The sequence below is a fragment of the Phodopus roborovskii genome, unplaced genomic scaffold, assembly GCF_943737965.1.
Source record: "Phodopus roborovskii unplaced genomic scaffold, PHOROB, whole genome shotgun sequence".
NCBI lineage: Eukaryota > Metazoa > Chordata > Mammalia > Rodentia > Cricetidae > Phodopus > Phodopus roborovskii.
The window spans coordinates 1,291,476-1,315,549 of NW_026126638.1; the positions used below are offsets into that span (position 1 = coordinate 1,291,476).

Here is a 24,074-nt window from a genome sequence, read left to right on the forward strand (position 1 = left end):
ACCCTCACCAGTCTTCTGCCCCTGGTCTCCCTGCCAGCCAGTCCCCCATCATCAATCCCTGGCCCAAAGTCTTGGGCAGGTCCCTGGTTCACCTATCCCCAACAGCCCTCCTCCCTGGAGAGCTCCCAGACCAGACTCCTCCTCCGACCTTCCCCCGGCCACACTCACCTTTAATTGAGATGCTAATGAGGCTTCCCATCCCTGACTGACCGGCGGGCGGGCGGGCGGGCTCCAGGGACAGGCACTGCACCTGTCAGGTGAGAGGGTGGAGAGGCTCGGCTGCCAGATTCAACTGGAAAGGAACCAGTCACTGCCCAGCCACACCTGGGAGCTGGGATCAGGCGGCAGCTCAGGCCTCCTTTTGCAGCCCTGCGGTTCCTGAGGAGGTAGCAGGGAGCTGGAGGCCGGGGCTAGAGCCCAGGGAAGACGGCCCTGGAGGAGATAGGGAAGGCAGGGGAGGAAGTGAGGCAGGACCAGAGAGCCTGGCACAGTGGAGATTCAAAGAGAAGCAGGTGGCAGCTGGGCCAAGAAGGCGTGAGAGCCAGAGCTAGTCACACAGCCAGGGAGGAAAAGGGCAAGAGGGAGGGGCTGCTAAGCCGGACAGAGTGCCTGCTGTGGAGACCCAGGAGGCGCTAGCGGGCAAGCGAAGGTGACGAAGGTGACCGCGAAGCGCTGTGGTCACTTCGAGAGAGGCTCAGTGCTGCCTGGTTGGCCCCAACCCCAGAAGGTCAGCTGGCTCCTGGAAAGGTGGAGGAGGGTGGGAGGACTCGGGGAGAGTGGACTCAGCCCGGGATGCGGGCACGGTCAGGGGCACCTCCCTTCAACCTCCATGCCGATGATGCTGGACCGCACCTGAGCTCTGAGCTCAACCTTGACCTAGACCCTAACCTCCTCAACTCACCCAAGGGCTCCATGAAGGGCGGCAAGTTCAAGGAGCAAGACCCTTGTCCTCCTCAGTCCATGCAAGGGCTGGGGAAGGGAGGCAAGCGGGACGAGCAGGGACTGGGCCCCGAACCCTCAGGGCCCCCGCAGCCCACCGAGGAGGAGGAGGCGCTGATCGAGTTCCACCGCTCCTACCGAGAGCTCTTCCAGTTCTTCTGCAACAATACCACCATCCACGGCGCCATCCGCCTGGTATGTTCCAAACACAACCGCATGAAGACCGCCTTCTGGGCAGTGCTGTGGCTCTGCACCTTCGGCGTGATGTACTGGCAGTTCGCCTTGCTCTTCGAAGAGTACTTCAGCTATCCTGTCAGCCTCAACATCAACCTCAATTCAGACAAGCTGGTCTTCCCTGCCGTCACTGTCTGCACCCTTAATCCCTACAGGTCAGTCAGTCCTGTGCTGTGTTCCGGGTGCCATGGGTGTGTGTGTTTGGGAGAGGGGTGGCTCACTGGTACAGCATGTGCTTAGCATGCACGAGGCCCAGAGTTCCACCCTCAGAAGCACAAAAGCAAGCAAGCCCCAAAGCAAACAAGAGTGTGGCGATGGAGCTACAGGGCCAGCGAACTGAGGTCAAGGTCATGCGGGTGCCGTGGCCGTGGATCAGAGCTTCGTACAGAAGGGAAGTTTGCCATGCTGTGGAGTACCTAACAAGGGGGTGTGATGAAGGGTAGGAGAGTGGGATGGGAAAGACTCCTTGTCGGATGTGCCCAAGTCCCAGGCTGGAGAGCTGTACCACCTGCCTAGGTCTCTGACCTTTAAGGGCTTTGGTGGGTTCTGAAATTTTGGGTTTCAGCAAGTGTTCTTTGCCAGTTTGGGTTTGGGAACTAGACTGGTACCATAGAGAAGAGAGGAGGTCAGGGCTGGGGGCTTGTACATACCATCTGTCTTCACTCAGTTAAACCAGGCACAGGGCTAGGCACCAGCAGAACAGGCTTGTTGATAATCCAGCGACCTCTGTTGAGGGCCAGGTGCTTTACTAGGTACTGGGGATGGAAAGCTAAAACAGGGCAAGAGAGGTAGGAGTGTAAACAAATACTGCAGCACACCGTGGTTAGTACAATAAAAACCGAGCTGGTCTGCCTTCAAGGAGCATGAGGTCTCTTAGAGTATTTGAATGAGGGTGAATGTGTGAGCACACACATCAGGAATGCAGGCAATTATGGAAGGCCCGGATTGGTCATAGGCTTTGTGCGGGTGGAGGCTCCCTCAGGAAGCCTGTCAGGTTGGGAAGTCCTGTCCTGGAAAGGCAAAACTGCCCCCATATAATGAACACAGTAGGAGTCACTCCCTAAGCCAAACACAAAAGTCCTCTACAGGCACATTGTGTCATTCTCAAAGACGTGGGAAGGGGACCAGTGTTATCCTCATTTTACATATAGGAAACCGAGGCCAAGAGAGACACCCATACTGACAGAGTCCTGATTCACCCTGTTAGTTTGGTCCCCAAACTCAGCCTCGTCTTTACTCAAGAGGTGGGACTTGGAATAAGTGAAGTTTCCAGTCACTTGTTTACCTTCATTTCAAGACTTGGGTTGCTCTGTCCCTCAACCTCATTTTCCCCAGCAGGGTTCCTTAGTTCTTTTTCACCTTAGGCCAGGCAGAAAGTGCTGGCAGGGGAAGGGCCAGGGCCAGGAAGGAGGTTGTAGACACTCAATAAATATTTGTGGTCACAAAGATGAGGAGATATGGGGAAGGCAGGGGTGAGTCTGTTATGGTCTGCATATTTTCTAAGGTTTTGCTGGGTGCATGGCCCTGGATGGGCCCCAGGGAGTGGACACACATTGTCCCCAGACTGGAGAACAGCTGTCCATACAGAAAATTTCCCTCTTACAGGAAGGTGGCTGCAGGGTGAGGAAGGAGAGAACCACGGAAGGGAGGGAGACAGGGGGAGGGCTCCCAAATACAGAAGGGAACTGAAGACCTACTCTGTACTTGACTCCCGGTTGGGTGGTTTTTAAACACTAGCTCCTTAATCTTGCAAAGTCTAGAGAGGTGGCATTTTTATTTATTTCCTTTGTTGCTTGCTTTCTTTTTCTTTTTCCAAAAAACAAAAACAAAAACAACAAAAAAAAAAAAAAAAAACTGAAAACTTGATCTCAATAAAACCAGGTTGACCTTGAACTCCTGGGATATTAGGGCACTTGCTACCACACTTAAGTTATTTCCAGTTTTCAGATGAAGATAATTGATGTTCAACAAGATGAAATAGTGAGACCCAAAGCTGTATAGCTAATAATAAAGAAAAATAAGTCACAATGCTGTTACCACATATTTATGTCCCAGATGGTTTTCCGAATGAATCTAAATCAGAATGAAATATTATTAAATGGGCCAGGTGTGGTAGCTTATGCCTTTAACCCCAACACTCTGGAGACAGAAGCAGGCAGATCTCTGTGAGCTACAGGCCAACCTAGTTGTTCCAGGCCAGCCAGAGCTACATAGTGTTGTTAGCTGTCCCCAAAGACCCAGGATGAATGTATGTAGATGATTCTCACTCAGCTGCCCTCTCCACCTGCCCAGGTGTCTGACCTTTAAGAAAAGAAATATTAAATGGTTTAATCCCCACAACACACTGCCATTTTATAGATGAGGACAGAGTTATATTCTGGCAAGTTGGTGAAACTGGGATGAAAAAGTCGCTCCCATCTAAGAGCTAGTGTCTCTCCGGTTAGCATTCCTGTCCCAGACCAAGTGTGACTTCAAAGCTTCCTCTCACATGACAGCAAGGCTTCCCAAGGTGGGGCAGCCTAGTGGTGGCTGACCTGAGTGTGAGTCATGGCTGTTGGTAGAGGGAGGGGCTGGATCTGGGATGAGAGGACTCTAGGATGGAGGACCCAGTTGCCAAAGAGAGCCTGGAGTAGAGCATAGTCACACTGGGGTGTCCCCCTGCTGAGGGAGCCAGCAGGGGATTTAAGGAGGTGACCCTGACTGCAGGGCTGTGCTGGTTTACACTTTCTAGTCACTGGAAGGAGAGACATGCCAGTCAGGCCATCTCCACATCCGTGGGAAACAGAGCCCGCAAACATACGCAACTTAGGGCTGGACCTAAGGAAGAATTTATGCAGACCTGATGGCACATGCCGGTAATTCTAGCCTTTGGGAAATAAAGACAGAAGAATCGGGAGTTCAAGGTTAGCCCTGGGTACAAGTTGAGTTTGAGGCTGGAAAGGTTATGTGTGATCCTAAGCCAACAACAAAATTAAGCCAAGGAAGAACTTAGAACTTTTGAACAGTGGAGACTATGGACTTTCTCTTCTGGAGATGGCAGGAGCCAGGGCTCAGCATCAAGAGTGGGCCAAGCGAGGGGGCCATTTCCTCTGAGAGCCACAGAAGGAGGTAGGGCTTTAAACTGGAAAGCCACCATTGACCTGCAATTCTCTTCTCAGTCGGGATGCTAGCTAGGCTTTACTCAGTGTCTGGCAGGGCGAGCCCAGACTGAGGGCCGAGCTCCTGGGCTGGCCAGTGGTCAGGCCCTTCTCTGTCAGGCCCGGTGGCACTGGGGCCAGAATGGGTCAGTGCAAGAGTTCTTGCGTAGGCAAAGCTGAGTGTGTGTGTGTGTGTGTGTGTGCGTGCGTGTGTGTGTGTGTGTGTGCGTGCTGGGCGCTCTTGTGTCACAGTGCCTGTTCTCCTGGTTTTTTTTTTTTTTTTTTTTTAACCTGGGTTTACCTGGGCTCTGCTATGGGGAACGGACTCATGTTGTTCAGCTTGTCAGCAAGCCATATCGCTGTCCCCTGTCAATCTTCCTGAATAAGAAGGGCAGAACAGAAAACTGAGGCTCCAAGAACCTACAAGTAGAAAGAAACCTACAAGTAAAAAGCCAGCCGCTGTTGAGAGGAATAATTATCAGGATCTGGGTGGTTAGTACTCTTCTGTACTTTCCTTACAACCAAGAGGTCACAAGGTAGGTGAGTGACAGATGTACTCCCCTGTCACGAAAGTCACTTATCTCTAACGATAAGTACCCATGGTGACAAACACCAACTGCAGCTACATAGTACCCACTCTACCAAAAGTGATGCTTAATCATTTTCATAGAGTACTAGCCCACTGGGAAGCAGGAACTCTTTGCCATCTAAGTTCATACAAGGCAAACACCTCATTGTATTGCTGAGGAAAAAGTTTTATAGCATGAGTTGTTATTTTGGGGACTGGCTATCCATAAAAGATGTCTTAGGTCACTAGGGGTCAGATTCTACATTGCTCAGGCCAGCTCATTAAAATGTGGGATTCTACACAGCATCATTGAGACAGCCTAGGGGAGATTGAGCGAGGTTTCTTATGGCCAACTCTTCCTAAAGAAATAATGGACCCTGCTTAGAGGCAACAGTCCTTGACCTGAGCCCAGCTTGCCCAGAGGCAACAACAGTCCTGTTGTGAGGCCTCAAGAGTTCAGCATAACCGGCTGTCTCAGCATAGAATCCATACTCATCATCCTGGCTGTCCTTACTCTCAACAGCTCGGGAGTACCTTTGGCTCTTAAATTGCCATCGGTGGAACTGAATTCCATGTGGGATATCAGAACCCATTCAAGAGGGAGAGGGGCTACTTGTTGGGCATGTACATGTGACTATATTGTGATACAAGCTGAGGCTGTAGGGTCTGTGTGTGTGCCTCCTTAGCATTGTTCAGAAGTGCCTGGGAGACAAGGGACTGGAAAAGTGATGAGAAAAAGTCAGAACTTTCCGGGATGAAGCTGAGAGTAGGGATAAGCAGACAGGTACACACCGGCAAAGAAGGAAACTGGTTTGTCTCCCATTCCCACCTCTGCCAAGAATGCTGACTGAAAATGCTTTGGAGGTCCCTGGGTGGGTGTTTTGGAGCTCATCAAATATATGGGGTAGGCATAGATGGGAAAATAGGTGTGCCATTCCCCCAAACCTCTTAGGATTCCTGTATCCTGCATGGCTGTGGTTTACAGAGAAGGAGAGTAAGAGGGAGGCGAGCTTCAGAGAAAGGAGATGCTGATGGCCAATTTCAAATACTCCTTAGTCAGGAGTAGTGGAAAAATCAGGGACTGTGGAGTCTAGAAAGCCTGGGTTTGAAGCTTAGCATCAGTATTTCCTGGATGAGTGAGCCTAAAGTAGATGGATGTTGGTTTCCTGAGTTGTGGAATGAAGATAATAAGGTCTGACAGAATTGGATTGGGACTAGGGAGTTCACCCACTTCCCTCCTCCCGCAGGTGGGTTGCTTGACAGACAGGAGTGAGGGCAATGAGCACGGCCCAGGAAGGAAGTCAAGGCTGCATGGGGTGAACCATCTCGTGAGCATCCACTAAAGTGCCTTGACTCCATCTATCCTCTGGCCTCGGGGCAAGACCTGAGAGCTTACAGTCTTAGCTCAGGGGCCAGTTCAGCACCAGTGCCAGCCACAGGCTCTGAACCCTGTCAGACAAGTGCTTAGGAAGGTGACACGCGAACGCTGCACAGAGAAGTGTCCTCGAGGAGGGAGAAAGCCCTGCATGGAACCCGACTCGGGTCAGGATCGAGGCTTGGGAGAGCAGACTGTTAGGGTGGGTGCTCATGGGCACCCAGCCCAGAAGAGGCCGGAGGAAGCTGGATGCCTGGATTGTCACTGAGGAGAATTGGCTCAGGGATGATGGGGGCTCAGCGAGGAGGAGTTTGGTGAAGACAGAGAAGTGGTCCTATAGAGACAAGGGAAAGGGGGATGAAGGCAGTGACCTGTGCCGTGGAAATAATTCCAGCAGGACTGGGGACCTGGGTCCTTCCTGTATGACTTTGAGAAAGTGAAGACACTTCCCTAGGCATCAGACTCCTGCTTGTCATCCTGAGGCCTGGCCACCTTCACATTGTGTCCCTGAGTAGTCCCTCGTTTCAGCTTTCCAGAACTTTATGTGGCAGGCTGACCTAGTGATCTGCCCCATTCTACAGATGGGCAGCCAAGGCTTGGCACAAAAGTTGGATTCCTTACTCAACATACATAGCGGGGGGTGGGGGTGGGGGGGCACCAGGGTGCCCTTCCAGCAGGGGGCAGTGTGTGTGTGTGTGTGTGTGTGTGTGTGTTCTAGTGGTCTTTCTGAGGCAAAAAAGAGGCTACCCAAGGTTGAAGCACATTCTGATTCATGTTCTGGCCATTTTATCTTGGAAAAGGGCATCGCAATGGTATTAGCCCAGATTGGTGTATGTAATGGATGTGTGTCTGGCTAAGTGCTCATACTAGGTGGCATGGCCATTTTTGAAATCATCAGTGCCAGATCAGTCTCTCAGAAGGCCTTGGACACACACCTTGGACCTGAGCTCTGTTTTCTCCTGAGATGGGATGAGGGGCTGGGTACAAAAAGGGAGTGTGTGTGCCTAGGGTCCATAAAACAGAGCTCAAAGGACTGGGAGGCTTTGAACAGGGTGATGGTACATTAGGACCATGGATGAGATTTTAGATAACTTTGGGCTGCAGGTGTGGCTCAGTGGTAGAGAAAGTGACCAGTACTTATGAGGTCCTGGGTTTGATTCTGGGGACCACAAAAGCAAATAAATAAAACAATATTTGTGTCAAACCCCAGATGCACTAATTCTACATCTCTGGGGAGGTTTCTTTTTCTTTTCTTTCTTTTCTTTTCTTTTTTTTTTTTTTTTTTTTTTTTTTTTTTTTTTTTTAGACAGGGTTTCTCTGTGTAGCCCTGGCTGTCCTGGAACTCCCTCTGTAGAACAGGCTGGCCTCAAACTCAGAGATCTGCCTGCTTCTCCCAAGTGCTTGGATTAAAGGAATATACTACCACACTCAACTCTTGAATTTTTCTTTAAGTGACATTTAATAGTCAAGATATTGGACATTTCCAGTCAATTCCTCTTTTACATATATTATATGTGTTGGTTTTTGAGACAAGTTCTCACTATGTAGCCTTGGCTGACCTGGAAATCACTATGTATATCAGGTTGATCTAGAATTGAGAGATACGCTTGCAGCTGTCTCCCTAATGCTGGCATTAAAGGTGTATGCCACCATGCCCTGCACAGTAAATATTTTTAAAGTATTATTATTACTATATTTTATTAGTAATGATGTGTAGGTGTTTTGCTTGAATGTATGTCTTTGCACTGTGTTTATGCAGTGCCCACGGAGGCTATAAGAGGATGAATCCCTTAGAACTAGAGTTATAGATGGTTGTGAGCTGCCATGTAGATGCTGAGAATTGAGCCCGGGTCCTCTGAAAGAGCAGCCAGTGTTCTTATCCTCTTGAGACAGTTTTCCAGCCCACTTTACAGTAAATGTTAAACTCAGGTAAACCCTACAGGTCTTTTCTTTCCCACAATTGTTTTGGTCACAGCAGTTTCTTTGCAATCAGGCTTTGTGTTGTCCCTATAAGCTCAGCTGCTCATGAGGCTAAGGCAGGAAGATTCCAATTTTGAGGTCAGCCTGAGCTTTGTAGAAACTCTTTGCATTTCCATAGAAATCTTAGAACCACCTGCCACTTCCTTTTAAAATGTTTGTTGAATTTGGGGTCTGGATTGTATGGAACATAAAAATCAAGTTGGGTTAACATGGTAACACCTAATGCATGAACAGCTATGACTCCTTAGGTTTTTGACTCTTGGTCTTTAGCAGGGTTCCAGGATTCCAGTGTGCTCTTCAGTGTAAGAAATCTAGCTTATCTTTTTTTTTTTTTAAATCAGATTTACTCTTAAATGTATCAGTTATTTAAGATGTTACTTTTTAAATATTTATTTTAATTTATATGTACATGTGTGTCTGTGAGTGTGTGCCACACGTGTGAGTATGGTTGGAGGCCAGAAGAGGGAGTCAGATTTCCCTGGAACTGGAGTTACGGGGGTTGTGAGTGGGTGCTACATCTGGTGTTTTTACAGCAGTTCAGGGAAATTCTGAAAGTGCATTTGCTGAGAGGGCTCGATTTGCAAGTACGGGTGACAAGCACTTACAAAGGCCTCCTGCAAGAGGATGGGGCAGGACGACCTGAGCAGCCAGGCCAAGGGATTGAAGACCATCTGCCCCCCCCCCCCCCATTCCAGGCAAACAGCAAACAGGCAGCAATAAATAAAATCCTGGCCTAGGCTTTCCCGGCAGACACATCTGTTTACACTCCTACTCCCAGACAGTTCTGGAGCCATCAGAGCGGTCACTGATCCCTTCCGTTTATGGAGAAAACCATGGCCCAGCGGCGGGCCACCCCTAGACTGACCTCCTCCCCACTGGCTCTTTCAGATACACTGAAATTAAAGAGGAGCTGGAAGAGCTAGACCACATCACGGAACAGACACTCTTTGAGTTATATAAATACAACTCCTCCTACACTCTCAAGGCGGGGGCCCGCCGCCGCAGCACCCGCAACCTCAGGAGTGCTCTTCCGCACCCCCTGCAGCGCCTGTACGCACCGCCTCCACCCTACCCAGCCCGTGCAGCACGCAGTTCGTCTTCCAGTGTACGGGACAATAACCCCCAAGTGGACAGGAAGGACTGGACGATCGGCTTCCAACTGGTAAGCCCCTCCCCTCAGTCCAGGACCCGCCCACGCGCTCTGTCAGCCTGAGAGGACTTTCAAGCAAGTAACACAAATAAGTGAATAGATAAACAAATAAATGCGAAAATGAACCCTATAGCCCCCTGTGCCACTTTGCTGGCAGCTTACGTGGCAGGAGATAAGTAGCAGGAAATAAATTCTGTAGCAGAATATATACATTTCTGAATTCTAGTCCTTATTGATGGGACTCAGTTGCCACCCTCCAGTGACAGAACGGAGAACTACTGAGGCTCTTCAAGCCTGTGACAGAGGGCAAGTAATTAGACACTCAGATAGTAAAATGAGGGGTATGTGTGTGTGTGTGTGTGTGTGTGTGTGTGTGTGTGTGTGTGTGTGTGCGCGCGCACACGCGTGTATGTGTAACCCTGGTCCTTGCCTTGCATGCCAAGGACTCTTCCCCTGAGCTACATCCCAGACCCTACACAGGTAGACTAAAAGAGGAAATGGGAGAGGGTCAGCTAGGGAAGGAGAAGGGGAAGCCCTGGAGAGATGGGCCATACCACAAGCATACTGGAGTTCTAGACCCATCTCTGTTGTGGGAACAAACCCTTTCATCCCTGAGTTCCTGCTTCTCTTCCTGCCTGGTTGTGTAAGGGAACTACAGTGAGGAGACACTGCCTACCACTGTGTCAGTCCTGCGCTCCTCTGGCTGACTCTCCTAGGGGCTTTTGTGTTTCTCCCCATTCTGTCCCCTGTGCCTGCTCATCAGCCCTCAGAACACCTCACCTCCCAGTCTTTGACCTTGGTGGCTTCCTGATGGGCACTGACATGACTTTCCGATGATCTCTGTGTGCAGTGCAACCAGAACAAATCAGACTGCTTCTACCAGACGTACTCATCCGGGGTGGATGCAGTGAGGGAGTGGTACCGCTTCCATTACATCAACATTCTGTCCCGACTGCCCGATACCTCACCATCTCTAGAGGAAGAAGCCTTGGGCAACTTCATCTTCACCTGCCGCTTCAACCAGGCGCCCTGCAACCAGGCGTGAGTAGGCCCTGCTGGCTCTGTTGTTGCTCAAGAGTCTCCTTCCTGGGTCCTCCTGAGGGCTCAGGAAATGCCTGTTGGTTAGGTGAGGGAATCCTGAGAGAGGGTAATGCACTATAGCCTGAGGTTCAAGTCTGCCAGCGGGTACTTGTAGGTAGGTAGTGTGCTGAGACTCCTGGACTGCTGGTTTCCACCCGGGTCCCCGCTGTGCTTCTGTCTCCTCTTGGCCTGGTGACTTTTTCATTTTTCAGATCCTTTTCTTTGTAAAATGGAAACAAATCAAAACACGAGAAAGGTTTTAGCCTGGTGGTGGTGGCACTCGACTTTAAACCCTGCATTTGGTAGACAGAGGCGGGCTGATCTCTCTATGATCATCAGCCCTGGTCCACAAAGTGAGTTCTAGGACAGACAGGGCTGTTACACAGAAAAACCCTGTCTGGGAAAACTAAAAACCAAAACAAACAAACAAAAAGAAAAAAAAAAAAAAGAAAGAAAGAAAGGAAGGAAGGAAGGAAGGAAGGAAGGAGGTTTGTTCAGTAAATATTTCCATGTGGCCACATGCCAGACTCTGTTGTGGCATGTGGGATATGTTACAGGGATACACACACACAGACACACACTCCTTGCTCTCTTGGCATTTTTACTCACGTGATGAAGACAGTGACACTAATACCCATTTTAAGAGTAACGGTGCGCGAGATGGCAGGTGTGTGGACCTCGTACACTCCAGGGCGCGATGGACAGGTGCAGTGACATACCCCAGAGGTGGCCTAAGGATTCTCCACATCCCACTGACCCTCAGGGTAACCCTGTTAGGACCCCTGTCACGGTGTTCTTCCGAAGAGGTCACAGCCACTTACTCAAGCTCCCCGAGAGCTGGGAGAAGGTGGAAGTGAGGGGCTCCCTTCTGTCCCTCTGGCTCCTGCTCTTGTCCTCTACCTCTGCTCTTTGGCGTTCAGGGGCTTTCTCCTGCCCAGCTGAGGAAGGGTGCTGAAGCAACCGCTCTCAGCTCTTTGTGTGTGTGGGGGGGGAGAGGGGGTAGGGGGCTTCCCTCCCGTGTCACTGGAGTGGCAGCAGGGCCAGATGTCACCTGCTTCTGCTGCCACCTCTGGCCCCGTGTGCTGAATGCTTCCCATCACACAGCTTTCTACCTGCCTGTACTTTTGTTTGTTTAAAGGTGACAGCTAGCAGCTGGGGAGCGAGGCAGCTAAGCCTGGGTCAGCCGCACCTGTCACCTGGCCTCTCCCTTTGTCCACTCCAAGCTGGTGCCTCCCTTCCCAGCAGGGAGTCTTGGTGTGCAGGTTCCCTCCTCAGCTCAGACTCTTATCCTTTCTCACCAGGACTGTTGGAGCAACCCTGTAAGCTGTCTGACTTTCCCTCTCCAAGCCCTCACTTCATTTCTCACAGGAAGTCTTTGCCCATTTCTGTTGCTGTAACAGAATATTTCAGACTGGGTGCTTTATAAAGAACAAAGTTCTTTTCTTACAGTACTGGAGGTTGGGAAGTCCAAGAGCCTGGTGCCTGGACCTGAGGGCTCCCATAGCATAACATGGCTAAAGAGGAAGGGAAAACGAGCATGAAAAGAGAAAGCAGGAAGGGCAGGCGTGACTAAACGATAGCTAACCCTCTCTGGAACTCCGTGGTAATGCTATGGATCCATTCACGAGGATTTGCCCCATGACCCTATCCCTTCCTTTGGATCCTGTCTCCAGCACACTGGGAAGTAATTTTCCAACCCAAGAGGCACCATGTGAACACAGCAGGGAGCTTTCATCTGTTACATTAACTATTCTAGTCAGTCCTATTTAGAATCCTCTGGAGTAGGGGCTGGAGGATGATTCAGCAGTTAAGAGCACTGTCTGCAGAGGACTTGGATTCTGGTTCTAGCATCCACATGCAGCTCACAACTGTGTATAATTCCAGTTCTATGGGATGTGACACCCTCTTCTGGTTCCCATGGGCGCCAGGCATGCATGTGGTACACAGATACATGAGCAGGCAAAGCACTACACACACACACACACACACACACACACACACACACACACAATCAATACAATAAAACCCTTTGTAGTCTCCCATGGCCTTCAGAGTCTAACTGAACTTCCTTAGCTCGGCCTTCTGGACCTTCTCTTCTTCCTCTCTTTTGTTCATTGTTTCTTTTTTCTTTCTGCTTTTTGTTTGGAAGATCAAACCCAGGGCCATCACAACATACAGGCACTCACTCAATATCACTGACCTACATCCTCAGACATAATCTGTTCCTTACTAACATGTAGTAAAAGTCTTCCTTTTCACGTGCACAGTGTAATAGTTTTAAAATATTTAGACTTGTCCAACTATTGCCACTATCTAACTTTAGAACATTTTCCTCACCCACTCCCAAGAAACCCGTTTATCCATTAGCAGTTCCCCATTCCATCTCTTTCAAGCTCTGGGAAGCACTAATCTGCTTTCTGTCTCCATGAACTGCTCTCTTCGGAGATTTCATACAAGGGATAGGGATATAGTTCAGTGGGGGATTGGTTGCCTAGCATTGATGTTAGGTTTGGTATATGTGGCATTTTTTGTGACTTGTGGCTTCTTTCACTTGGCCTGTGTTTTCCAGGTTTATCTGTGCATGTGTCAGAACTTACATATGAGCAAATGACACTGTGTTGTATAGACACATCACAACCTTGTGATATGGGACATGCCTGCTCTTTGGCCTTTATGAATGACACTGGTGTAAATGTGCCTGAGTAAGCTTTCATACTGACCTTTTAGTTTCTCTTGGATGCATGTAGGAGTGGCGTTCTGAGTCACGACACTGTCTCACATTGGGAGGCACAGGGACACACTTCTTTATCAGCAATCCTGAGGGACCTATATTCTCCACACCCTTCACCTGTTAGTGTCTGTCTTAAAAAAACAACAGCAAACTGCCTTTAGTTACTCGTATAAGTGCATGTGTGTGGGCAGAGGACAGTTTTTGGGATTTGGTTTTCTCACCCTTAGGGTGGCCAGCACCCTTGCCAGCTGAGCCATCTTGCCAGCCCATTTGTCTTTTTTACTTTAGGCAATTTAATGAATCACTGCCACTTTCATGGGACGCTAATGCAGCTCTTAGTATTAATACTTTAACTTAGTCTTCAGTGCTCTACCCTAGCTCTTTTCCTGTGATCTTCATTTGACAGAGGAGGAGATTAGGAAATGTTCTTTAAGCCAGGCATGATGACATACACTCCAGGCAGAGGCAGGCAGATCTCTGAGTTTGAGGACAGCCTGGTGTGCAGAGCGAGTACTACAATACCAGGGCTACACAGAGAAACTTGTTTGGCTCCTTTCTAGTATTTCTTAGAGTTGGTTCAGATATAAGGAGTTGAACTTTTGAACTTTTGATTTTTTTTTTTTTTGATGAGGTCTCACTCTTATCCCAGACTGATCTGGAACTCACTCAGCACGCAGCCCCCAGCTGGCCCATGCTGGGCAGCAATTCTCTGTATGAGCCTCCCAAGTGCTGGGATTACAGCCACACCTGGATGGGGCTTTGTTCTTTAAAAATTGTTAGTGTGTGTGTGTGTGTGAGAGAGAGAGAGAGAGAGAGAGAGAGAGGGAGAGAGAGAGTGTGTGTGTGAGAGAGAGAGAGAGGGGAAGAGAGAGTGAGAGAGAGAGAGTGTGTGTGTGTGCGTGTGTGTGTGAGAGAGAGAGAGCGAGAGAGAGGGAGAGAGAGAGGGAGAGAGAGTGTATGTGTGTGTGTGTGAGAGAGAGAGAGAGGGAGAGAGAGAGGGAGAGAGAGAGAGGGAGAGGGGGAGAGAGAGAGAGACAGAGAGAGAGAGGGAGAGAGAGGGAGAGAGAGAGAATGCCCCAGGGGAATATGGGTAGCTCGCTCGGGGCCATGTGGTCAGTTTCCCCTCTCACTTCTCTACTGGTCACAGGCCAGAGCCTCATTTTCCTTGTCCTGTTCCCACTGCCATCTTCCAGGTAGCAGGACATAGAGCACAGGTCCCCTCTCCCCACACAGCTCTTAGAACCTGTGGTTTGCGTTCAGTCTGTAGCAGCATGGCCTGTGGGATTTTGTTCTTGATTTCTAAGCCAGTTACAGACCAGCTTTGGACCTATTAATCTGAGATACACAGGTACACGGAGGCCTCTGGAAAACACGGCGTCGTGCCCTCCTCCCTGTGTTCTGAACATCTTTCCCTCTGCTCCATGCTCACTGTGGGTTCCTCTCCTTCCTCCAATGCTTTTTCCTCCGTCTCTCCACTCCCCTCAGTAATCCACTCAGTAGCTACGTATCAGTGAACTCCTGTGTGCCCGGAACCATGTATCTGACCCCAGAATAAGACAGAGATGAATGAGGTGGGGTTCCTGCCCTCAAGGATGTTGCAATCCAAATGGAGAAGTGAGATTTAGATGCTGAAAGGTTAATGTCTTAATATAATCTGAGAGAACATTTGGAACCCAGCAGTGAGGTCAGAGAAGAGGGAAGAGGCTGGGCTCTCAAGGAGCTACCCGGGTTTGGATCCCAGGCCTGTCATCACTGTCTGTGTGGCCTTGGGATCCCCACTCACTGGGAGGGGAGAAGAGCACAGTGTGGTGGCTTCACACCATGGATGGCTTCACACCATGGGTGGCTTCACACCATAGATGGCTTCACACCATGGATGGCTTCACACCACAGATGGCTTCACACCACGGATGGCTTCACACCATGGGTGGCTTCACACCATGGATGGCTTCACACCATGGGTGGCTTCACACCATAGATGGCTTCACACCATGGGTGGCTTCACACAATGGGTGGCTTCACACCATGTTGCAGGTAGAACCAGCAGATCTGCCTGGGCATCATGGGTGGATCTTAAACACAGAGCTTAGGAGACTTTTGTTTTTCAGAAAAAAAAAAAAAAAACCCAAAAGATAAAATAAGATCTATAACACACAAGATCACTCATGTAAATCCCAAGCCAGCCACTACTGTCTGTGTGGCCTTGTCTTGTGTGATGTAGAGTGAGGCTGTTGGCTGGAGGGACAGAGGGAGCAGGGACAGACCTCTCGGTGCTGTGCGGACACAGGAGGTGACAGGAGACAGACTGGAGGGGAGTGATTGCTTCTGCCTCTCCTCATGCTTCGCCCGCCTCCTCACTCCCCTCTCTGACCCTTTTGTCCTCGCTGTGTCATCCACTAAGGAATTACTCTCAGTTCCACCACCCCATGTACGGGAACTGCTACACCTTCAACAACAAGAACAGCTCCAATCTCTGGATGTCTTCCATGCCTGGAGTCAACAATGGTGAGCAGCTCCTGTCCCCATTATCCCCTCCCTGCCCACCCGCCTCGCTCACCATGGGCTTATGTCCTAGAGATGCTGGGTACCTTCAGGGTCCCACCTGGACATGCCCCTCATTATTCTGGAAGGGTCTGTTCTGTCCTTTCTCCCCCAAAGATCCCCCCCCCCACTCCCATAGCCCATCCTAGGCATGGGTGGAACTCTGTGCTTTAAGCCTGGCTGAGACTCCAGCTCTGGGTTACCAAGTCCACCTGAGGGGCTTACAGGCCTTGCTTCACCAGAAGGTGAAGGACTCTGCAGGGGTGAGGGTGAGAAGGTGGATCTCCATCCCCAACTCTTCTCCTGCTGCATCCTCAGGTCTGTCTCTGACGCTGCGCACAGAGCAGAATGACTTCATCCCCCTGCTGTCCACAGTGACAGGGGCCAGGGTGATGGTGCATGGGCAGGATGAACCTGCCTTTATGGATGATGGTGGCTTCAACTTGCGGCCTGGCGTGGAGACCTCCATCAGCATGAGGAAGGCAAGGATGCTGTGATGGGGAACCTGGAAAGAGGGACCCACTGGAGGGAGGATGATGGGGAATGGGAGACTGAAGGGAGATCATGTGAATAGGTTCCACAAGGTGGAGGTCTTCAGGAGCAGAACTGGATAGAGGAAGTAGCCGGGGGGGGGGGGGGGGAAGCAAGGCTTTGAGAAGACCTCCATTGCTAAGAAGGGTCCGGGACTTCCTTAGGCTTTCAGAGGATGCTCTGGATCCTTGCACGGGCTCAAAAGTAGTACAAGAAGGGGTGTTTAGGAGTGCTGGAGCATGTTTTGAGATGGAGAGGCTGATGGGTTGCTGGCAGGGTGTGAGTTGGTACTTGGGATTGAGGGAAGACTAAAAAGCCAGGGGGAAGCCTGGGTCACTCGCCGTGGCCCCTTACCTGTGATCTCTTCATGTGCATGGGTTCACAGGAAGCCCTGGACAGCCTTGGAGGCAACTATGGTGACTGCACTGAGAATGGCAGTGATGTCCCTGTCAAGAACCTTTACCCTTCCAAGTATACGCAGCAGGTACACAGAGCCTGCCGCAGCCATTAGGGGACCACTGCACATTGGTCCTCCGGGAGGGGGGTGGAGGAGGAAATGGGTTGAGAGTAGAAGAAAGGGTGGTGGCGGTCAGCAGCGCTCAGCAGCGCTCAGCCTTCCTGCTCTTGGGGCTCACAGACAGCGGGCAGAGCCTGAAGCCTCTTGCCTCTCCCTCCACTCCAGGTATGCATTCACTCCTGCTTCCAGGAGAACATGGTCAAGAAGTGTGGCTGTGCCTACATCTTCTACCCTAAGCCGGAGGGCGTAGAGTTCTGTGATTACCGAAAGCAGAGTTCCTGGGGTGAGCCGGGGAGCCCTGCGCTGTCCACAGCTTGCCCCTACGCTTTTCTGCTCTTAGTCTCTGTCTCTGTTTTCTCCCCTCCTTCCCGCCTGTCTTTGGCTTTTGTGCGTTTGTGAAGGAATTGCTCTTTTTAAAAATAGCCCGTGTGCACCTGATACCCTCTCCTGCAGTGTTTCAGTGTGCCCGATCATCCTTGGGGTGTTCAGCGCAGCTGGCTGGGTGGGGGTGGGGGTTAGGTAGAAGACCCAACATCTCACTGGGGCCTAGGAAGAAATTACTATGAGTCCTGTGTTTCTGTCTCATCTCTTTGAGTTTTAGAAACTATGTGGCTGAAGCTGGATGATGGTGGTGCACACCTTTAATCCCTGCACTTCGGGAGGCAGAGGCAGGCGGATCTCTGTGAGTTCGAGGCCAGCCTGGTCTACAGAGTGAATTCCAGGTCAACTAGGGCTGTTACACAGAGATCCTGTCTCAAACGGCAAAAAACAAAACAAAAGAAAGAAAGAAAAATAAACTATGTGCTGTACCCTTTCAGCATTCCAGGGATGCAATTTGTGAGTTAAAACAAACAAGCAAGCAAGCAAATAAACCTTCCTCTTCCCCTCCTTCCTTCCCTGTCTCTCTCTCTCTCTCTCTCTCTCTCTCTCTCTCTCTCTCTCTCTCTCTCTCTCTCTGTGTGTGTGTGTGTGTGTGTGTGTGTGTCCGATTGTGCCATGGAGATCACAGATTCAACTCTGATCAGGTTCAGGGACCTTAGCCGCTGAGCCCTCTCTTCCCCAGGAATGTAATTTGTAAATCAAATGCACATTCGTCTGTTAGAGAATGTTTTTACCTGGAGCAGGGCACAACCAAACAAGTTGGAGAGCCTTGGTATGCCCTGCTTATCCGGCCATTGTCTTGGCCACACCCTTTCCCTTTCCACTATGGCAGAGCTGTCCTAGAACTCTGGGAGGAAGATGTCCTAACAGGAAACCATGGGTGGCAGGAATCCCTCATGTTCCTGACACTTGTCCTTTAGACCTCTTCTCCTGGGGTCCCTCTACCCCTCATCCCACGGCTTTACATACCCAGCTCTCTAGCAGGGTGAGAAAGGGAGGAAGTGGGCCAGGGCCATTGCTGAAGGGACAAGGCACCAGACACCATGACACGGAGGGCTCTGTGGGGCTGTTTCACCTCTGTCCCAGTCACACCTGTCTGTGGCTCCTGCCCCCTGTCCCTGCCCCCGTCCCTGCCCCTGCCCCCTGCCCCCTGTCCCTGCCCCCTGCCCCTGCCCCTGTCCCTACCCCCTGCCCCCTGCCCCTGTCCCTGCCCCCTGCCCCTGTCCCTGCCCCCTGCCCCCTGTCCCTGCCCCCTGCCCCTGCCCCCTGCCCCTGTCCCTGCCCCTGTCCCTGCCCCTGTCCCTACCCCCTGCCCCTGTCCCTACCCCCTGCCCCTGTCCCTACCCCCTGCCCCTGTCCCTACCCCCTGCCCCTGTCCCTACCCCCTGCCCCCTGCCCCTGCCCCTGTCCCTACCCCCTGCCCCTGTCCCTACCCCCTGTCCCTACCCCCTGCCCCTGTCCCTACCCCCTGCCCCTGCCCCTGTCCCTACCCCCTGCCCCCTGCCCCTGCCCCTGTCCCTACCCCCTGCCCCTGCCCCTGTCCCTACCTCCTGCCCCCATCCCTGTCCCCTGCCCCTGTCCCTGCCCCTGTCCCTGCCCCTGCCCCTGTCCCCTGCCTCCTGCCCCCCGTCCCTGCCTCCTGCCCCTGCCCCTGCCCCCTGCCCCTGCCCCCTGCCCCTGTCCCTGCCCCCTGCCCCTGCCTCCTGCCCCCTGCCCCTGTCCCTGTCCCTGTCCCCTGCCCCTGTCCCTGTCCCTGTCCCTGTCCCCTGCCCCTGCCTCCTGTCCCCTGTCCCTGTCCCCTGCCCCTGCCTCCTGTCCCCTGCCCCTGTCCCTGCCCCCTGCCCCTGTCCCTGCCCCCTGCCCCTGCCCCCTGCCCCCTGCCCCCTGCCCCCTGCCCCTGCCCCCTGCCCCTGCCTCCTGCCCCTCATCTTGGAGGATCACAGATAGTCAGAACTGGAGGGAACTTAGAGGCCACTGGTGTCGCCTTCTTTCTTAGATGGATGGTCAGAAGCGTGGAGGGCAGGGAGGACATAAGTCCCAGCATGAACAGGGCAGTGGGCAGCTGGCTTGATGGCACCTCCTCTATTCCCCTCCCTGCTTTCCAACAATTCTTCCTAAATCTTTGTTTGGTTTTTGTTGAGACAGGATTTCTGTGTAGCCTGACTATCTTGGAACTCACTGTGTAAACCAGACTGGCCTTGAACTCACAGAGATCTACTTGCCTCTGCCTGGGATTGAGTGCCAGGATTAAAGGCGTGCTCCACCACCAGCAGCTCAACTTCTTTTTTTATATCTATCTATGTATTTATTTACTGAGATAGGGTCTTGATACATATGTCTGCTGTCTTAGAGCTCATTATGGAGACCAGGCTGGCCTCAAACTCAGAGATTTACCTGCCTCTCCCTTCCAATTCTGGGATTAATAGTGTAGTCTTCCACCATCTGGCTCAAAATTCCTTTTAAGATTTGAAACCCTTGGAGCTCCTCAATGCCACTGGAGGGACGCTATGCCCCAATTCTTCTCTTTTCCATCTTGTTTTACTGAGATGGTTTGGATCTTACAGAGTTCACTTTTATTTATTTACTTATTATTGGAGCGTTTCTCTATATTGCTTTAGAGCCTATCCTGGAACCAGCTCTGTAGACCAGGCTGGCCTTGAGCTCACAGACATCCACCTGCCTCTGCTTCCCGAGTGCTGGGATAAAAGGCATGCACCACCAATGCCCGACTTTTATTTTTTTGAGAGTTCACTCACTTTAACTATATGGTTCAGTTAAATATAGTTGTAGTGTTTGATGTTGGGCTTTTATTCTGGTCTCATGAGCACTATCAAGAGTTTAGAATATTTAAAATCTTTAAAATCACTCCAAAAGAAATGTGTGCCTATGCGTAGTCCCCCAAGTTTCCCACCCCCCACTGCCCACTATTGGGAAACCGTTAGCCCCTGTGTCGAACATTTCATGTAGATGGAGTCATGAACATATGTTCTTTGTCACCGGCTTCTGTCACTCGACAGTGTTCCCATCCATGTTATAACATGCGTCAAACCTTTTTTCCTTGCTACATATCCTGTTGCACAGATATAAAACTCTTGTTAATTGAGGCAGAATCTCATCCTGTAGCCCAGGCTGGCTTCAGATTTACAGCAATCCTCCTGCCTGAGGTTCATGAGTGCTGGAGTTGCCAGTGTGCACTACCGTTCCCGTTTTGTTTATTCACTTAACCAGCTGATGGATATTTCGGTTGTTTCTGATTTGGGGTCTTGTGACTGGTGCTGCTGTGGACATTTCTATACATGTCCTCAGTGTGGACTTAGGGACTGGCATACTTTTGGAGGTGGCTGCCCCATCTCGTATTTCCAGCAGGAGTAAATGATGGACCCAGACGTGCTCATTGGCCATTTTTTAAAAAACACTTTTCCCAGTTAGTGTGGTTTAACTCCTTTATTATGCAATCATTGTTCCCATTTTTCTGACTTTTAATTTTTGTGCCTTTTGAACACATGTTTGTATGGATGTTTCTGGTCCCCAGCTTAGCTTAATTTCTCAAACAGTTTTGCTGTGGTTGCCACTCCTGAGACGCCATTGAAATGCTCTTTTAAAGTGGGTACCCAGGCAGTGTGAAAGGCTATGTGTGTGGAGAAGGGGGGATGCCCTCAGAAACCAGGCCCTTCTCTGTACCCACAGGCTACTGCTACTATAAGCTGCAGGGTGCCTTCTCCTTGGACAGCCTGGGCTGTTTCTCCAAGTGTCGGAAGCCATGCAGGTAAGGGTCCTTCCCTGGTGTGGGCTGGGCAGCATCTGCGTGGCTGGGTAGGATGAAGGCAGCTAATAGAGCTCCACTTCATCACCAAGCTCTTCTATCTGTCTGCAGTGTGACCAACTACAAGCTGTCTGCTGGCTACTCTCGGTGGCCGTCTGTGAAGTCCCAGGTAAAGGGGCGGGGGAGGGGAGTGAATGTGTATGTGGACACAGTTGCACACATGTGCAAGCATGCATAACACTGTGGCCCTTAAAGTGTTATACATGCTGGTACATGTGACTTATACCATCCATCCCTGTAAACCTGAGGGATACAGGGATGACCTCCTTGCCCCTCCCCCTTTGTCCCCAGGATTGGATCTTTGAGATGCTGTCTTTGCAGAATAATTACACAATCAATAACAAAAGGTCAGGCCAGCTCCTGAGCTCCTGGACAGGGTCCTTTGGTTCTGATGGGGGAGTTGGGAAGACGCCTCTGGAGTTAACCCTCCAACACTTCTTCCCACTCTCTCCCCCTCCCCAAAGGAACGGAGTTGCTAAACTCAACATCTTCTTCAAGGAGCTGAACTATAAAACTAATTCGGAGTCTCCTTCTGTCACGGTAGGGCCTGCCTTAGGGAGCCTGTGGTCTCCTGGGGGCTTGGAAGGGTAGCTATGAGGGAGGATGAGGAGCTGCCTTTGTGGGGCCAGAAGGGTTTGTGTCCCAGGGGAACAGGAAGTGGAGTCCAGGATAAAGTGGACGGAGCTGGGTGTGAGGTCTGGGGGTAGGAGGAATGCATGTGTACAAAGGGCCCCGTGTACAAAGGGAGGTGGCTTGGTAAGAGGTGGGTGCTTCTTTCTCCTGGCAGATGGTCACCCTCCTGTCCAACCTGGGCAGCCAGTGGAGCCTGTGGTTCGGCTCGTCTGTGCTGTCTGTGGTGGAAATGGCGGAGCTCATCTTCGACCTCCTGGTCATTACAGCCCTCATGCTGTTGCACAGGTTCCGAAGCCGGTACTGGTCTCCAGGACGAGGGGCCAGGGGTGCGAGGGAAGTGGCCTCCACTCCGGCTTCCTCCTTCCCCTCCCGCTTCTGTCCCCACCCTACATCTCCACTGCCTTCTTTGCCCCAGCAGGACACAACCTCTTCCCTGGCCCTGGCGGCCCCTCCGCCTGCCTATGCCACCCTAGGTCCCTGTGCCCATCCACTGGACTCGGTAGTGCCGGGCCCTTCTGCCTGTGCTCTGGGGGAGCCCTGAGAGAGGAGGCGTGTCCTCTCACCCAGACCAGTGCTCCTGGGTAAATGGAAAGATGTCTCATCTTCAGTGGCACCTTCAACAGCTGCCCAGCTGCCGTTGGTGTGCCTGAGGGAGTAGGCTAAGGAAGGGGCCAGGAAGTTATCCCTAGAACAGCTTCTAATGAGCTGTTCCCAGCTGCCCGGCTCCTGCTTCTGAACACGGCTTTCCACACAAGCTCAGACAAGTCTCCTGTTCCCTTGGATCAGCCAAGCCAGACTTGGAACTTTGACAAGGAACTTTCCTGGGAAACGACCGTGGAACAAATATAAACAAGGCGCAGAAAAGTGGCCACAGGTTTCCTACCCCATGACCAGAGATTGGCCTTCAGAGACACAGATGTCTTGAACTTGGGTGGGGAACCCCACCCAAAAGCCCCCTTCGTTAGTTCTTTGGCAATTCCCCTTCCCTGACTCCCCAGGGTGGGGGCTAGAGTAAGATGAGTATAGTAAAGGTTTGGCCACTCTCCTTCATTGACACACTATACCCCAGTGACTCTGCGCTGCGTTCTTCATGCTGGGTTGTCTTGGCTATTTTCTCAGCCTAGAAGCTTCCTCTACCATCTCCTAGAGAACTTCTACGCACCCTTAGAACTGCTCAAAGGGACCATTACTTTTGTGAACTCTTTTTTACCTTATCCTGTCTCTTCCAGAATTATCCCCCCTCCCCTTGTTCCATAGTGCACTGTATTACATGTTCACATTCTTTTGTAGCTGCCTCCCTGAGTAGGCTGTGAACTCCTCGTGGTCAGGGCCGAGGTTTGCTCATTTTTGTGTCCTTCAGGTCTAGCCCAGTATCCTGCTTGGAGCAGGTCAGCAGGTAGCCAATAAATGCTTGTTACCTAAAACCGTCTGCAGAGCTGATGGTGTCCCATGAAATGGGTAGGGATGCAAGTCCCAGAGGCACTGCCTAAGTTTGTGGGAGGCCCTGGAGTGGCGGGAGGGCACAGGCAGCCATGCCGAACTTTTCATTGTTATACCACTGTTATACGTCATCAAGAACACTCTTCTCAGACTCCGCCCAGCTGTGATGTAACTCTGCCACCCTCCTCCCCATCACACCCTAGTGGTTCCAGACTCCGCCCAGCTGTGATGTAACTCTGCCACCCTCCTCCCCATCACACCCTAGTGGTACCAGACTCCGCCCAGCTGTGATGTAACTCTGCCACCCTCCTCCCCATGGCTGCCCCGGTGGAGGAGGAGGGTGAGACCAGTTCTTCCAGAATTTCAGAGCCTTGGGTAGGCTCATTCACGGTGAAAGGGGCAGAGGGAACCCTCCTGACTTCAATAAGGAGAAACTGGGGAGTGTCTGAGTGGAACCCCCTTGTCTCATCTCACTTCCTCCGCCCACTCCAACCATCAGGCCTGGGAAGCAGAAGCAAGCGGCCCTGTCTTGTTGTGCTGTGGGAATAAGACTCGGGATTGTTTCTATTTCCCATTCTCGTCACCATTTCTGTCCTTAGGAGCCAGAGGAGAAGGGGGCCTTCTTCAGGCTGGCCTTGAACTCACACAGATCTGCCTGCTGGGATCAGAGGTGTGAGGGCGAAGGGGATCTTGTAGAAAGAGGGAAGGAACAGGGGCTTCAGCCAAGGTCATGCAGGCAACATGAAGACTTTGACTTCCCTTTCCTAGACTCATGGCAATGGCAGGAAATGGTGCCATTTCGACATTGTCCCAGTCTGAGCTGCAGGTGTGACTGCTTTGGCCCTGTCTCCCTCCCTGCCTGGCCCTAGCCTTGGCCTGCCCATTCCTGCCTGGATCTATTAGGGAGGCTGCAGTCATGTGTCTGTCCCTGCCACGTGTGTCCCCACTCCCCAGCTCCAGCTCCAGGTTCCCTATCTGCGTTGCCATCCTGAGGTCTGTCCTTACCTTGTCTCT

General features: G+C 51.5%; 1 protein-coding gene across 2 annotated transcripts; it reads left to right on the forward strand.

Moving 5' to 3' along the window:
- The first annotated feature begins 236 nt into the window (after positions 1-236).
- On the forward strand, positions 237-23,085 carry Scnn1a (sodium channel epithelial 1 subunit alpha). 2 transcript variants are annotated; one of them, XM_051173260.1, is made up of 13 exons: positions 237-727; positions 907-1,328; positions 9,122-9,395; positions 10,234-10,424; positions 15,596-15,699; positions 16,054-16,217; positions 16,652-16,750; positions 16,949-17,066; positions 20,852-20,930; positions 21,039-21,096; positions 21,279-21,334; positions 21,452-21,527; positions 21,775-23,084. In XM_051173260.1, exons 2-13 carry the CDS (start codon positions 913-915, stop codon positions 22,159-22,161), a joined length of 2,022 nt encoding a protein of 673 aa, XP_051029217.1. In that variant the 5' UTR covers positions 237-727; positions 907-912; the 3' UTR covers positions 22,162-23,084. The 2 variants fall into 2 exon arrangements, with proteins under 2 accessions (XP_051029217.1, XP_051029216.1); XM_051173259.1 differs by having other exon boundaries at positions 237-1,328; positions 21,775-23,085.
- Positions 23,086-24,074: the final 989 nt, after the last annotated feature.